The sequence below is a fragment of the Peromyscus eremicus genome, chromosome 2, assembly GCF_949786415.1.
Source record: "Peromyscus eremicus chromosome 2, PerEre_H2_v1, whole genome shotgun sequence".
In the NCBI taxonomy this organism is placed as follows: Eukaryota; Metazoa; Chordata; class Mammalia; order Rodentia; family Cricetidae; genus Peromyscus; species Peromyscus eremicus.
The window spans coordinates 67,348,865-67,366,009 of NC_081417.1; the positions used below are offsets into that span (position 1 = coordinate 67,348,865).

General features: G+C 49.5%; 1 protein-coding gene across 1 annotated transcript in view; it reads left to right on the plus strand.

The window, feature by feature from the left end:
- The window catches only part of Col15a1 (collagen type XV alpha 1 chain), a 108,645-nt gene that overhangs the window by 25,805 nt on the left and 65,695 nt on the right, over positions 1 to 17,145 (plus strand). The window contains exons 3-5 of the mRNA XM_059254319.1: positions 9,695 to 10,242; positions 11,841 to 11,915; positions 13,801 to 13,881. Of these exons, the coding sequence (XP_059110302.1) occupies positions 9,695 to 10,242; positions 11,841 to 11,915; positions 13,801 to 13,881 (704 nt within the window). The remainder of the gene's footprint in view (positions 1 to 9,694; positions 10,243 to 11,840; positions 11,916 to 13,800; positions 13,882 to 17,145) is intronic.

A 17,145-nucleotide genomic window follows, 5' to 3' on the forward strand; every position in this document is an offset into this window, starting at 1 on the left:
TAAAAATAATATTAATTGAGCCAACAGCATGAGAAAAGAAGGAGGTAGAGGAGGAGGAGGAAAGAGAAGAAGGATTGATGTGTGTCCCCACACTCTACTGAAGATAGACCCAGAGCCTCATGTATACTAGGCTCTACCTACCCCTAACCTCAGAAGTGTCTGGAATGGAATTTTGACTCAGTGTTGAAGGTACCAGGGAACCACTGAAAGCTTTGGAGCCTGCAAGAAATGTAAATAATAACTGCTGTCATCTGGACAATGAACTTCTTGATGATAGATAGTCTGGGTTCGGCTCCCTCCATATCTTCAGCACTACATGAGGCACAGTGTGGGGAGGGGCTTTATTTGAACACCCCCACCATGGGAAATGAAACAACTCCTATGCATTAAAGAAGTACAGAAGCGAGGCTGAAGTTAGATGTAACCCCGTGAGGTGTCTAAGGGCAGCGTCGATACACAGATAGCCCGTCTTGTTCAGCCCAGTACAGATAGGGAAACTGAGATCTGAGAGGTGAGCAGCTTGCCCAAGAGCGCAGTGGGACATGAACTCAAGCCCCACCCCTCCTGCCTGGGGTCTCATTGCTTGCTCTGAGGCTGTGTAGCTTCAAAAGAGGCTTCCTGGGAAATGGGAAGGAGCTAGCATGCCTAGATGACAGATGAATGTGCAGATAAGTGGTTGTAGGGCGTGGGGCTGGAGTCTGGCCCGCTGACCCTCATTAGGATTTCATTGGAGCATGGATTTTGGCTCAGCCAGCAAGGCCATCCAGAGCTGAGGACCAGGATCTGTGCTGGGTAAACAGGGAGGTGGGATCCAGCTCCAGTATTCAAGGGTCTGCCAAGATGGGGAAGAGATATGGGAAATGAAAAGATACATGCTGTCATGAGTCAGAGCCAAGTGAGAAGGGAGAGTGCCTAGGCTTGCCAGTGTGGGAGTCCAGGAAGGCTTCATGGAGGAGGTGAGGGTGGTGTAATGAGAAGTTTGAAACCTGTGGAACATTACTTCATATAGAAAGAACAGGTGAGAAGGTATGGGACCTATCAGGTGTGGTGGGGGACATGTGCCCATGATCTCAGCATTTAGTAAGTGGAAGCAGGGAGGACCATGAGTTCCAGAGTGGCTTGGGTGATGTAATGAGACCATGGCTCGAAGTTTAAAAGGAGGATGGGCTAGGGAGTTTGCTCAGTCAGTGGAGTGCTTACCACACAATCGTGAGGAGCTGAGTTCAATCCCCGGAACAACAATAACAATAAGCAAACAAAAATGGAATGCTGGTAATCCCAGTGGAGACAGGTGGATCCTTAGGGCTCCTTGGCCAGCTAACCTAACCACGTCAGCAACCCCAGGCCAGTGGGAGACCCAGTCCCAAAAAGCAAGATTATGGTTTCTGAGGAATGACAGATTGAGCCTTGGCTTCCACACATGCATATACATTCATACAAATGTACACACACACACACACACACACACACACACACACACACACACCACATGCACACGCACACACGGATGGGGCCTGTTTTGTGACAGTTTGATCTCCAATGTAACAACTGTATGGAAAAATAACAAGATAATTTTAATAGTGAGAGAAGTGTATGCTGGGTGTTCTAGGCATACAGTTTTGCTCAAGACATGAAGCTGACCTATGAGAGATGTTAAAATCTATGGGGAAGTGTGAGTCACTTCAATGACCCCGAGGCCAGGAGTTCTCTTCACAGCCCCCATCAGCAGTATTCCCAGCCTCCCAGGCCTTGTCCCTCCAAGATGGAGAGCTATCTTCCCACCAGCTGTGACCTTCCTCTCTCTCTTGCCCCCAGCACAGAGCCATCCCAGGACAAGACATGGACCAAATTGCTGAGCCTGTTTCTCTTGGCTCCCAGGCTCCTCCTCCCTGCCCCTTGTGGCTGCCTGAGCAGGTGGCCTTTCCACTGGAAGCCAGGGCTAAATGAGCCAGCAGGCCCAGGCCCAGGCCTGAGCATGGGTCACTCCAGGCCAAGGGTCGTTCCCCTCCGTACCACGCCATGGGACCACGCATGTGGAAGAAGGCGGGGCTGCTGAGAGCGAGGCCGTAAGACTAGGGTGTTCCATCTGTGGCTGAGTCAGTGGAAACAGGGCCTGTGGGCCAGTGCCTGCACACTTCTCCTCCCTTGCAGGCCTGAGACCTTAGAGTCAGGGCGGGAGCAGGGAGCTGGCTGGAGAGAGTCCTCGGGCTATGGCTCTTGCTAACTTTACACCTTGCAAGTTGTACAGTTCGCTGATAATGTGGGCTTCATGTCACCATCCCACAGGATAAGGGACATGGGCAGGAAGGCTCCACGTCACCCTGGTCATTTACCCAAAGGCTGTACACTTGGTAGAGAGTAGTGGCTGGAGGGGAACCTGGCTCTGACCAAAGCTGAAGGTGTCCTCTATTGCAGCTGCCTTCCTTTCCCTTCTCCGGCTGGCCCACCATGGGCCAGTGCCTGGGAAGGCTGGGTAGCCAAGGATCTTGGGAACTTGTGATGTGGAGTCTGAGTCACCCCAGATTCTGCTGCTAGGCCTCATGGCCATGCCTCTTCCTCCTCACCACCAGTTCCCTGACCCATAAAACAGTGAGGTAGGACAGGGTTATGAAAAAAAACTTCAAACAGATGCTTGGAAATGGAAATTCACAAAATGGCCATATAAAAGTCTAGATGTGTATGACCTGGGGCAAGCCTAGGCTGATTTAAATGACCCCTTGCTCTGTGTCCCCAGTCTCTTATCTGACTCCATAAGTCCACTCAGAAACAGACCACTGGATGTGAGCCAGCCCATTTACCCTCACAGAACCACTGCTTCTGCAGACACTGAAGCATCCCACCAGAAAAGGACTTCGCCTCCTCCTAGTAAGAGATTTGGGGAAGGGGGGCTGAGAGGATTAGGCAAAGAAGGGGGGTCACACCATCTGGGCTTGACCTTCATTTTATCTAGAACTGTGGTGGGAAGGGGGGACCCTTACTGGGGTGTTGGATCCCTTCTCTTCCTTCTCCCTCCTTTCTTTCTTACAAAGATGGCTGCATCCCAATGAGAAAAAGCAAGTCTTTAAACGTCTCTCCTCTCTTCTCCTCTCCTCTCTTCTCTCCTCTCTTCTCTTCTCTTCTCTTTTTCCTCTTCCTCTTCCTCTTCTCATTCTTCTTCTCATCTCCTTCCTTCCTTCCTTTCTTCTTTAAAGACAGGGTCTCTCTATGTAACCCTGGCTGTCCTGGAACTCATTATGCAGACCAGGCTGGCCTCAAACTCATAGAAACCCACCTGCCTCTGCCTCCTGAGTGATGGGATTAAAGGTGTGCACCACTATGCCTGGCATTAAATTTATAAAAACAGATTCAAGGAGTTAAGAATGTGTAAATACCTTTGTTTTCACAACAAGTGAATGATGTTATGTTGCAAAGGTACCCAGTGAAGAGGAATGGTTCCTATCTGCCTGCCTCTACTCCCTTCCCTGGACATAATCTCCAGCCCCACTTTCTTTGGCATTCTTCCAGAGGTATCCTAATATATTCCAATGTATGCATAGTTGTGCGTTGATTAGCAACAGATGCATTCTGAGAAGTACATCCTTAGTCTCACCATCATGGGAACTTCACAGGTGTCCTTGAACTAAGAACTTTGGTGCCTCTAGACAGCACAAGCTCTTAGTTACGCATATAGCTCACTGTTGGTCTGAGCTTTATATACAACATAACTATGGGCTTTTATATCCTTTACATACTTCTGTATTTGGTATATGCTAGCACTGGCATTTCTAACTGATAGTAATTATTCTGTGCCTTATTATTTTTGTCTTTTTGCTGACTTCATCATGGTTACTGCTCAGATCAGTACCTAACGAGTCATGTCATTCAGAAGGCTACACTGAATTCTCTTGCATGGATCTATTTTACTATCTACACTGGGTCAAAGAGTACACATGCATTAGTACTTTTGAAGAATGTCACACTGCATCCCCGTGGATGGGACACAAATTAGGATCTCTCCAGCGGTGCAGGAGAGGGCCTCATGCGGCCGCCTTTTGCCAGCATTTTTGATTAGCCAACATTCTGAATGCCGCCAATCTGATAAGGAAAATGGTTTCGCCTTACAGCCCCTGCACGTCTTTCATTACAAGGGCAAATATTTTCCATATACTTAGGTACGAGCTGCTTTGTGTCTTTTGCTGTAGATAGAATTTCCTGTTCTTTGCTCATCTTTCTGTTGACTGTGGCATTATCCATTTGCTTTCCACACTAGAAAAGCGAGTTTGTTGTCTGTGATGTTGTGATTCTGCTCTTTATGTCGGCTTCTGGTTTTTAGCTGGCATTGTGGGGATTAATATTATTATGATTTTAAAAAATGCTTTGGTCCTCAGATCTTCATTTCTTTGTAGTCAAGTTTATGTCTTCAAGTTATGAAATCACTATTGTGAGTTTTTGCTATGCAGAATTTTATTTCTGTCTAGTTAAATTTAACCAGATTTATTGTTCTTTTAACCTATGCCTTGTAGAGTTTGAGCCCCAAACCCAAATTACTTCCATTGGATGTCCATCTGTCTTTAAGCAAGCTGCAGACTGGAGAGGATAGCATTCAATTGAAAATAGAACCTGATTTGTGATCATTGGAAACTTTCTCTCCATTAGCCTCGGCTTCATGTTTTGTCAAACGAGAAGGTTGGAAGTTTTCATCCTTATTTCCATCCGTCTATCTGTCCTTCTGTTACCTCATTAGTTTGTTCATTTATTTACTCATCTTCACAGGGCTGGGCCCTGGGAACAATGGTGAAATCTTATCCTCATCATCCATTGTGGGTTGAAACAAGTATCCAATGGTGACATGGGGAGGGGGCTCTGATAGAGGCTCCCAGTGTGCACACAGGGACTTCCAGCGCAGCCCCATCAAGAAGAGCTTGTGGGCATTGGAGGGGAAATGGCTGCAGAGGAGGAGGGCTGAGTCTTGAGGAAGAGGAGCAGGAGGAGAGTGAGTTATTCTGAAAGACAATTGAGGTAGATGGTGTGAGTGATGTAGGAAAGGCATCTGGGTAGAGGTGGAAGGTCTGGGACAGTGGCGGGCACTCCAGGAGCCTTGGAGGTTCTTTTGGAAGACAGGGGTCATGGCTGGGCCCAGAACAGAAAAGGTCTCTCAAGTCACTGGGTGGCTGCCTGACCCTGACTGAGGACCACAGATGTCCATCGTAGATTTCTAAGAGAGGAATCTGTGTGATAAGATTTTCTCTTTTATTGACGAGGGTGATTGTTTTTATAAAGGTTGTGAAATGTTTCCAATGAAGTGTGTTCTGAAGAATCCTTATAGTCATTGTGGCATCTGTTATTAATCTTGGCACTGGGGAAGGCAGAGGCAGAGGCAGGCAGATCTCTGTGACATTGTGGCCAGCCTGGTCTACAGAGTGAATACCAGGGAATACCATGAATAGGGCTACCTAGTGAGACTGTTTGTAAAAGTAACAACAACAATAATACAGTGAATACTTCCTTGAAACTAATCTTAAAAATCAAACATATCACTGAGATTGAAAGGCCCTATGGACCTCTCTAAAAGTGAGTCTCTCTGCTTCTCCCTTAACATGGGCATGCTAGGCCACCCATGGGCATGGTCAGGGGCACAGAATCTTCAAAGAGCCATGTCACCCACAAGTCCCTGTCATCTGCACCGTGGGGTGACTTGTACCCATAAACACAGGAGATGGAGATAAAGGAATCTGTAGCAATATTGTCTGGAAATCCACAGAAACCTTCCTCTCCATCACCAGAAAAGAGCCTGCCCATTAAGGCTTATTCACCTCATGAATATTGTGGTAAGAGCAAGGGCCACAAGTTCCACAAGGATTAATCCACAATTTATAACTTTGGGGGGGGGATAAGGAAGGAAAGGAGGGAGGAAAGAAGGAAGAAAAGAAGGAAGGAAGGAAGAAAAGAAGGAAGAAAGGAAGGAAGGAAGGAAGGAAGGAAGGAAGGAAGGAAGGAAGGAAGGGAGGGAGGAAGAGACATGGACATAGGCAGCATGCCAGCATTTATATGAGGTTAGATGCCTTCACGGTGGCTCTGCACTCTATTACAGACACAGCTTGCATAGGAAACACAGACAGATGCATGGAAATGGTGACACTGGAGTCCCAAGAGTGGGTCCCCAGGGGTCTGGGCAAAGGAAGTGGCTTGGAGAGGGTCACCAGAGCTGACGGGTGGCTCTTTTCTTAAGGCGAGTGCTAGACCCATACTACTTCTGCCTATCGTTCTTTAATTTTTATTTTTTTCAGTACTGGGGTTGCAACGGAGGGACTTGTGCCTGTTAGGCAAGTGTTGAACCAGGGGATTTTATCCCGGATCCTTTCTCCTGCCCTCCCTCCCCTGCTCCCCCATCTGTTTTCTCTCACTCTGTTTTTCCAGACAAGGTTTCTCTGTGTAGCCCTGGCTATCTCAAAACTTGTTCTGTAGATCAGGTTGACTTCAAACTCAGAGATCTGTCTGCCTCTGTCTCCTGAGTGCTGGCATTAAAAGTGTGCACCACAAGACCTGGCCACCCAAGCCTTTCTTCTATTTATTTTTGAAACAGGGTCTTATTAAATTACCTAGGATGGGTTTGAATTTACAGTGTAACCCAAGCAGGCCTCAAACTTATGGTCCTCCACCTCAGCCTCCTGTGTAACTGGGAATATAGACCTGCACCACCAGGCTTAGCTAAAAATTTTGAAATAACATTTAACCCCCTAATTTCCAAATTGTCATTTCAAATCACAGCCAACATGAAAATTATTAGTTACGTTACAGGGTTTTTTTTTTTCCCAAATTGAATCTTTGGTTTTTTTTTTTTTTTTTCATTTAAAACATCATGTTTCAAGGGGGGAAGACCCACATTTCAAGTGTTCAGTGGCTACTTTCTGTTAGTGGTTCCCACACCAGACAAGGGGGTTCACACAGTTAAGGTGGAACTTGTATCTTTTCCAAGCCTGAAAGTCTGGTGGTAGGGGTGAGCAGAGCAGGGGTGAAGGATCTCCATCGTTTACTGATCATGAGCCATAGGCCAGCACCCCATGCCATTTCATTCAATCACCTTAATAACGCTGTGGGATTACTTGTGATTTTCCTTTTAAAATTTTATTTGTGTATATGGACATATGTACGTGTGTGTGCATTTGTATGTATATGTCTGTCTGCCTGCCTGTCTATCTCCCTGTCTCTCTGTCTGTCTGTATGTATGTATGTATGTGTAGGTGAGCATATACTTGGAGGCCAGAAGTCAAGGTTGGGCAGTTTCTCAGTCTCTTCCTGAACCTGGAGCTCACTGATTCAATCTGGCTAGGCTGGCCAGCTGGCCGCCAGCTCCAGGCACCCCCTTGTCTCTACTTCACTAGCACTGGAGATACAGGGAGTGCAGTTACACCCAACTTTTTATGTGGCTGCTGGGATCTGAGCTCAGGTCCTCACTCTGCTGACTGGGCCGTCTCCCCAGCCCTCCGTGTCTTCCACTATGATTAAATAGACATGATTTGCAATTTTGACTTTTGAGTGCTTTATCCTTTTCTATATGACCAAAGCCACACACACACACACACACACACACACACACACACACACACACACACACGCACGCGCGCATGCACGTGCTAGCTGCTCTGTGGCCACCTTGTCTCAGGTCCTGTTGGTGATGGGGCATCTCTCTCTCCAGCTGAGTCTCATCCAGAACCCTTGTAGAAACCCCTCTTCTCATCAAACTAAAAGTCAGGCTAGCTATGGCTTACAGTTCTCCTCCCCATCACTGGCTGGGTATCCGCAGGCCAGGATGCCATGTCCTAAGTCTTAGTTCTTCATCCATGAAATGGGATAGGAGCAGCTGATTCCCAGTGCTGCTGTGGGAAAAGGAAAACAGTGGAGGAAAATGGCAGTGAATGATCTGTACAAGGAGCCCAAGGACAGAAGCAGCCGCAGCCCCAGCCCAGCGCAGTGGGGCGCGTCCCTGCTCAGGGGCCTCCTGATGGTTGGAGATGTAGCAAAAAAGGCTTGTTGTGTCTCTCCTGTTTTTGACTGGGGGCTACAAGTGTGGTGGTCTACTTTACTTTTCTGCTGCGGCAGTGAACACTGAGACCAAAAGCAAGGGAGGAGGAAAAGGTTTATTTCATCTGAACACTTCCAAGACAATCCATCACTGAAGGAAGCTGGGGCCGGAACTCAAGGCAGGAGCTTGAAGCGGAGACCTCAAAGGAAGGCTACTTACTAAATGCTCCCAAACCTGGGCTCAGCTAGCTTTGTTATATAGTCCAGGACCTCCTGCCTTGGATGGACCCCACCCACAGTGCGCTGCCCACTCCCTACACTAATTAGCAGTCAAGAACATTCTCCCACAGACCACACTGATAGAGAATCATTTGATTGAAACTGAAAGTTATCTGAGGGATTCGGGTAACTCCGGGCTGTGTCAAGTTGACATTTGAAGCTAACTAGGAGAGATGGTCTTAGTCCTTCATTTGGGCCGTCCTCTGACTTGCTCTTGTGATAGGGGAGAATTTTAGCCATGGTCTAGGAGCTCTGACCTTTGGCTTTAGCCCAAGTGGCCACTAGGGGATCTGCCCTGCTCTCTGGCCTTTAAGGAGGCCAGGGCTCCATTCAGAGGTTCATCATTCTAGGTCCTCCGCCCCGGCCAAATCCTCAGGATCTAGCTTTGTTCCTGAAGCCTTGTTCACGGGCTCAGTGGCACCGGATGTGTCCACTCTACCTGAGACCTGAATTTCTCTCATTCACTGCTGCCACTTCCGCATCAGCTCAGGGATGTATGCAGACCACCGGACAATCCTGTAGCTTTCCTCCAGAGACAATGGTCAGACCCAGGTTCTTCCTCAGGCCGCTGCAATGGAGGAAGTCTATCAACCCCACCAAGAGTGCTAGTGAAGAGCACAAGCTTGGGTCAGGGACTCCAGGACTGAATTCTGCACTTGAATTTTGCTTGCAAATTTGTTAGCTCCTGGCAGCCTTGATTTAGTCAGAAGAAAGCGGAAATAATGGTACCTAACTTCGTTGGAGTTCTTGTGAGGATGAAATGAGTTTAATTATGTACAGAGCTCAGAGCAGTACCTGGTACAGAGGGAGAGAGCTGGGATGTGGATGCTGGTGGGGATGCTGAGGCTGCTGCTTCTGAATGGTTACCACTACGAAGCAAAGCTCAGTTGTGCTGAACTCCAGGGAACACTCCACTCTGTGCCTGCTTACCCCCTACGCTCTGAGGCATGTAAACAAAAGACCCCATTTAAAACAAAGTGATACAATCTGATTCCCCTTGGTTAAGTAATGAAAGAAATCTCCAAGTTAATGGGGGGGGGCACTATATATTTTTTTTCCTAGAAATGATTTGTAAATGTTTTTCCAGAGTGTAGCTCATGACCCCTTAGCGAGTAATCAAATCAATTAGTAAGTCTTTGCAGCATGGTTTTAATTTTAAAAAGAGAAAAACAATAATTAAAGGGGAGGAGAAAATAGTTAGGGGCCTGCTGAGTATTCACGAAGATGCTTTCTGAAACGGTGTTTGTGAGTTATAGTCGTGTGCTTTTACGCACATTGCACATCACATTTCGTTGTGGAGGCTGTGGTTTAGAAAGCCCAGTTTCAGTGGATTCCCACGGGATCCAGTTGTGTTTGTGGCTCCTTCCTCCTTTGTCCAGTGTAGTGGAATCACGGCCTCTCCTCCTCCCCACAGGGTCAGCCTCCCAGGACCATCTGGACCTCACAGAGCTCATCGGTGTTCCATTACCCTCCTCCGTGTCCTTTGTCACCGGCTACGGTGGTTTCCCGGCTTACAGCTTTGGGCCTGGTGCCAATGTTGGCCGCCCAGCCAGGACCCTCATCCCACCTACCTTCTTCAGGGACTTCGCCATCGGTGTGGCAGTGAAGCCTAGCAGTGCCCAGGGAGGCGTGCTCTTCGCAATTACTGACGCTTTCCAGAAAGTCATCTACCTGGGCCTGCGTCTTTCCGGTGTGGAGGATGGCCACCAGCGGGTCATCCTGTACTACACGGAACCAGGCTCCCACGTGTCCCGTGAAGCTGCAGCCTTTTCAGTGCCCGTGATGACCAACAGGTGGAATCGTTTTGCTGTGACTGTCCAGGGCGAGGAAGTGGCCCTTCTCGTGGACTGTGAGGAACACAGCCACGTCCTTTTCCAGCGATCTTCCCGGCCTCTGACTTTCGAGCCCAGTGCCGGGATCTTTGTGGGCAATGCAGGAGCCACGGGGCTGGAGAGATTTACGGTGAGTTTCAGTCCACTCCCCGCAGACCAGAGAAGCTTGAGCGTGAGTGCGCACGCTCCAAGCATGAACGCGCACACTCCGAGCAGGAGCAATGATTGTTGTTATTCTATTCTTATGCCCCCTCACGGCATGTACACCGTGTGGGAAGTACTCTAGGCTTGGAAGCCAATGATCCCAGTACTCCGCGGTAAACTGAGGCTGCAGGCTTTAGGCGGTACTGTATTATGCGATCTGTCGTATTGTCTGAATGTGGATATAAAGGCCCTTATCTTGAGGCTGGGTGTTTTAGTGCACCCTGTAATCGCCGCACTCAGGAGACTGAAGCGGGAGGATCAGGAAGTCAAGGCTAACCTGGGCTACACAGTAAGTTACAGGCCTGTGTGGGAAAAGAGTAAGAGGCACTTTGTTTGGTGAAAGTCATGACTAAAAAAGAGTCCAGCTCACTCCTCTCAAGTGACTTCATTTCTAGACGTGGATGGCAACTGAAATAATTTCTGTAAAGACAGATGCATCGGAATGATTGGAATGAGAAGTAACTTCTCTTTCTTCTTTTGAACAGCGAGTCCTAAAACAAACAAATTCGAAGGCCAACTTTACTACCAGAACAGGCTTCTGCTCAGAAGCCGTTCTAAAGAGAATAAGTTATCAGAGGAGTTCATTTAACGCACATGAGTACTGAGCCAGGATGCCTCTAGGGTGAATCAGACACACTAAGGAAGGCAAGATCCTGGGTCATTCCTGAAATCCCAGTACTCGGATTGCAGTGAGTCATGAGTTTCAGGCCAGCCTGAGCTACAGAGTGATTGCTGGCTTGACTGAGATTCTTTGTCAAAATTGGGCATGGTGGTGCATACCTTTAATCTCAGCACTCCAAACTCTGTGAGTTTGAGACCAGCCTGGTCTACATAGTGAGTGCAGGACAACCAGAGCTACATAAAGACTCTCTCTCTCTCTCTCTCTCTCTCTCTCTCTCTCTCTCTCTCTCTCTCTCTCTCTCACACACACACACACACACACACACACACACACACACTCAAAAAACCAAAACCACCAGCCAACCAACCAAAAAGAAAAAAAAAAGCACCACTAGAGGGCAGAAATCGAATTTACTTGTAGCTCAGTGGGAATGCTGATGCCCTGTGTACATGTTACACATGTGTACACGCTGGCTTTGCTGACTTTTGAAGAGTGAGCACCAGATCCAGATAGCCAGCAGGAGTGGGATGGAGAGGCTGCTGGCAGCTCTCCATGTGACAAGAATGTCTAGCAAGGAAATTTTGAGCTCTGGAGGGAAGGGAAGACACATTTCAGGGTCTGCTGTTGCCCTGCAGGGGCCCTGGAGATGTTGGGCTGCTGTGGCTGTCCACACTCTGAACATATGCTAAGGGAGTCCGTATTCAATGGGAGCACACAAGGAGAGTCCCCTGAACAGACGGAGTGCCTGGGTGGGGTGTGCCCAGCATCCCTGTCACCTCAGACAGCACATGGCCATGCCAGTTAGTCCTTTGCGGGGGTCTCCCTCATATGAACACTCCCGTCTTCCTTGGACATTGTGATGTATACAAGTAACCCGTGCTTCTTATCTCTCTCTTCCCCAGGGCTCCATACAGCAGCTTACCATCTATACTGACCCCAGGACCCCTGAGGAGCTGTGTGAAGCCCAAGAGTCCTCGGTGAGCTTCTGCCTACCCCCAGCACTCTGTACCCTCATCCCCCAGTCAGCCAGGGGAAGGCTGGGTGCCCAGCCATTCTTCTCCTCAGCGTCATGCAGCCTGAAAGCCTCTCATCATGGCCAGCACTGCCCCAAGTCCTATTTTGGGCTTTTGGCTTTCTTTCACTTTTCAAAGCTCTTCAGCCGTCTCCTTGGAGTGGGGGCTGTGTGTCTTATGAGGTGTTCCTGTGGCTGTGGCAGTCAATGGCCTGGTTTCCAGCCTTCCTGCCAAGAAGGGTGTCAGGATTCTAAAATCAGAGTTAAAATGCTAAGATATTCTGGGTGTAAAGTCCTATAAAAATGAACCTAAATTTAGGTTGGTTTTATGCTTGGCAAGTGAACCAATTCCTAAGTTGGGGGTGGGGTGGGGACCAGGGAGGAAAGATGGCTCCTTCCTTCCTTCTTCCTCCAGGATTTGCTGGTTGTGACAGTCCCGGGTGCAGGCTGGGGATAAGGGGATATACTTCGGGCGCTGTCCCCTCCTCCATCTCTGACACACATTTGCAGACACAACTTAGTGGCAGAGCTTCAGACCCAACTCAGCAGGTCAGAGAGCAGGAGGTGGCAGGAGGAGGAGCCGGAAGCCAGGCAGGCAGAGGAGCTGTCTGAAGGGCCTTCCAGGCAGACAGGAGCATGGTGCCAAAGCCAGATGCAGGCAGAGTGGTGTTTCCTGTGACTGTTGCTCCTTAAGTGATGTCAGCCTCTGAACAAACTGGAAGCCGGTTTCATTAACTTAGTGCTAAAAAAGAAATCTGTACACCAGCGGTGGTGTTTGGGGCTGTTTGAATGTCTGCACTCCTGAGCCTGTGACAGTCACAGGCAGCTGGCCGAGGGAGCGAGGGGAGTTGTCTCGTGTTTGTCTCCGCTCTGCATTCACGGTGAAGTATAAACAACCCAGGGGTCCCAGAGCACAGGATCCACTGCAGAGCCACAGCACAGGCTCCTAGACTGACATGGGGGCTGGCTTCGAAGGTCAGGCAACACTAGGAAGCCATGTTGGATGAGTGCTCCCTGAACGGGTTCCCATGAGCACCTTGCACAAAGCGGGAACGAAGGTAGACTGGGCATGGTTGGAAGGTGAAGTAACTCAGACTGTAGTGATAACAGTGTGGTCAGAAACCGTGCATATGGCATTTCCCACCCTGTCTCTGATGCCCATGTATATATACATGCACACACATACACACAGGTTCAATTACCGCACATTATGTATTCATATGCACATTCATGTATGCATGTATACCACACAAACATGTATATGCATGCATACATGTGTTCACATACGTATATACACATGCATGCATACCACACACATATGCATGCACACATATGCAGTCACAGCCATGTGCAAACTGCACACATACATGCACATGCAAATGTATACACATACACACACAGTTCCTCCATCAGAGTCTGCTTGTCAAGTCTCTGACCTTCCCAAGTACCCCGGTGCTGTGTCACCTCCCCTCCTGCTCTGGGTGTTGTTGTGGGGTGTTTGTACACTGTGTGAAGATGTATTCGCTGTGATTGGTGTAAAAGCTGAACAGCCAATAGCTAGTCAGGTGGGACTTCCGGAGACAGAGAGAACTCTGGGAAGAAGAAGGCGGAGTAGCCAGCCAGACACGGAGGAAGCAGCATGAGCAGTACGGAGAGAAGAGGTGACGAGCATTGTGACAGAACGTAGATTAAAATAAATGGGTTCATTTAAGTTATAAGAGCTAGTGGGACAAGCCTAAGCTAAGGCTGAGCTTTCATAATTAATGAATAAGTCTCTGTATCACTTTGGGGGGACTAGCGGGACAGAGAAAGACTCCTTACAGTGTGTGGCATGACTTACCTCCTCACAGGCATCTGGAGAAGCCAGTGGGCTTCAGGAGATGGATGAAGTCGCTGAGATCATGGAAGCTGTCACCTACACTCAAGCCCCGGTGAGCGTGGGTGCTACCCCTGCGGGTGCTGTCAGGTGTGATCCTCTGGGGGAGTCAGCCTCACACCCACACCCAAGCAAATGTACCAGTTTTCCAGGGCCACCTGCATGCATGGCTAGGGAAGGTGTGCAAAGGCAGACTTGCTCTGGGCCTTGGAGAACTTGCTCAGCCCCCCTGAACCTCAGTTGTCTTCCATCCTACAGAGTGATGGTAATATCAGTTATACTGTAGGAGGTCGCTGGAGAATTAGATGAGGCAGGCAGGGGTGAGTCTCAGAAAGTGCTCGGCGTGAGGGAAACAGCCCTGAGCGATACTCAGTGTTGCCTTGGACCCATGCAACAGCGACCCTCATCTCAATGTTCGCATTTCTGCAGCTAAGAGCAAAGTCTTGAGTCAGACCACAGAAGCACTCGTGTGTGTGTGTGTGTGTGTGTGTGTGTGTGTGTGTGTGTGTGTGTGTGTGTGTTGTATGCATGTATGTGTGTACTAGACTAGCAAGGAGCATCTGAGCTGTAAGCAAAGAAAGCTCCCAGGCTGGGCTCATCACTCTATGAAGGTACTTCTGATAGAAAGTGAGGAGACAGAAATAAGGCAAAGACTGTAAGTATAGACCTCAGGCAGCAGGGATGTGAGTGTGGCAGAACAGAACCATAGTCTGATAAAGCTAGAAGGACTTAGACAGATGTGTATAGAAAACTGCCCATATTACAGATGGGCAGATAGATCCAGAGAGGGAAGCTGGGCAAGCTAGGCTGGAGCACAGGTCTCCTGACATCTACCTGTGGGTTTATGGTCTGGGTAGGATTATGGAAGTGTGCCTTCAAGACCTTGGCTGAGATGGAGAAACCAAGGAGTCCATGCTCTGCTTGGGGCAGTGTTGGAGTCTTGGGTGCCCATTAGGCCTAGTCACCCATGGGCACATCCTGGGTGCAGGTCAGTGGGCCACATGCTCAGGGCTCTGAGCATGATGCTGCCTCGTGGTACACAGGTCCATAATATAGAGGGAGGCTGACCCAGACAGAGGTGCTAACAACCCATGGCAGTCCCCAGAGAGGGCCAGAAAAGGACAGAAGGGTTTGAGAGTGTGAGAAGGTCACAAGCGTGAGAAGGGGACAAGAATTTAGGAGGGAAAAGTGGAGACAGGCAGCTTGGGGCAGGCATAGAGGGGGAGGCAGAAGAGGAGGGAGCTGATGTTTCTGTGGATGCGATGTCGCTTCTTCCTTACAACCACCCCACAAGGAAGGCGGCATTATTCTCTATGCAGATGTAGAAATGGGTGCCCAGGGGGACGAGCAGATCTCCAGGGTCAGACAGTAGAAGAGCCAGGAATCAAGCCTCCTGGGCCTCTTCCCATGTGTCTTAGGGTTTCTATTGCTGCAATGAAACACCATGACCAAAAGCAAGTTGGAGAGGAAAAGGTTTTTTGGGCTTCCACTTCCACTTCATTGTTCATCATCAAAGGAAGTCAGGACAGGATCTCACACAGGGCAGGAACCTGGAGGCACGAGCTGATGCAGAGGCCATGGAAGGGTGCTGCTTTCTGGCTTGCCCCTCATGGCTTGAAGCTAGGACCAGTAGCCTAGGAATGGCACCACCCACAATGAGCTGGTCACTTCTCCACCAACTACTAATTAAGAAAATGCCCTACAGCCGGATCTTATGGAGGCCGCTTCTCCGTTGAGTTTCCCTCCTAGTTTGTGTGTCAAGTTGACATAAGACTAGCTAGCACACCATGACAATAGCACTCAGGTACAGGGGCTGATGTGTGTGTTGGGGGAGGGGCAACATCAGCCCCGAGAGGGTGTGACATCGATCTCTGGGGACCTGGAGAAGTGACAGAAGAAAAGTGGCTGGTGGTGTGGTGCACTTGGAGTCTCTGGGGCAGAGACTCCATTCCTTCCTCTTTCAGGTTCTTAGGGACTTGGGCGAATTGCTATACATCCAAGTCCTACCCAGAGTAGGTCTTAGCCTTGGCATTCCTTTCCAAAACAGCTTCCCCCATTAGCATGGAACATGCCTGCTCCACGGGTTGGTATGGGAGGTCCACAAACCGCCTGGTCCAGACGTGCCCTTGGCACACAGCAGTGGTGGGCAAAGGCTTGTGTTACATTCCAAGAGGCCGGGGATCTCAGGGCCAGACTCAATGCAGGACACTATGAGTTCCCTGTTCCTTTTGGGACCCCACCCCCCACACCTGCTTCTTGGTGTCTTGTTTTCCAAACCCCTATGGCTGCCCTCTGCTCTAAGAGGATTGCCCTAGGCCCAGCCCTGATGGCCCCAAAGCTGCTGGTCCTCACCACCCACATGCCAGATGCCATCCTCAGGGTTCTTCTGTCTTTCTTCAGTTGTCTCTGTACCTACACAGCGGCTCACTCTTGAGAGTTTGCTGCTCTGCCTGTAGTGACCTTTCCGAGAGGCCTTCTGGGGTCTATGCTATAGGAGCGGGCGTGGAACCGTCATGTTGTTGTTGAGGCCACCCGGCCTGAAGGTGCAGAGCCAGATCCACTATGGATCCGGAGTGCTCGGTCACTCCACCCTGAAGGGTTTTGGCTCCTTTGGCAGCAACCCCTCCAGCACGGGGAATCTCCCTTTGGTCCCTTTCTTTCTCTGTCTGGCTTATTTCTTGGTCAGAATCTCACTTCCCCATGCCCAGCCTTTGCAGCTTGTCATTCTCCAGAACACGGGCCCTAACGGGCAAACTGAACCAGAGGCAGCCTGCCAGCCCTCCCTCTCCCCACTTCCCATGTAGGGTCAGCAGCGCCTGGGCTGTTCTGTGACTGCCTCTCCTGCCGAGCCGGCTGCTGCTCGCATACCTTTGCATTTATGGAAAACTTATCTCCGGCTGAGTTGGAATTAACATGGCTCTGCATGTGGGTCACCTATGCCCAACCGTGTGGGACTGACAGAGGTCCTTAATAAGGAGCCTCCGGGGTGGCTTTCCTGGATGTTCAGTATGTCTGGAGTGAATAACAAGAATCCGCATTGGCAGAGCGCTCTGCGGGTGATTCCCAGCCACAGCCAGGCCTTCTTCCAGCCACACCTAAGGGCTCTCGGCTTCCCAGACATACCATCTGGGACTTCCTCCCAACAGCCCTGTACAGTTCTGTTTTCCTGGAACCCCCCTCCACCCCCACCCTTCCTTCCTTCTGGCAAATTCCTACCCCCCTCAGGATCCAGGCCAAATCCTCTCCAGTGAGGCCTCCTCTCTCGCCACACCCCCTCCCTAGCATGGCCCTTGCTTCTACTATCCTGTGTCCCATGAAA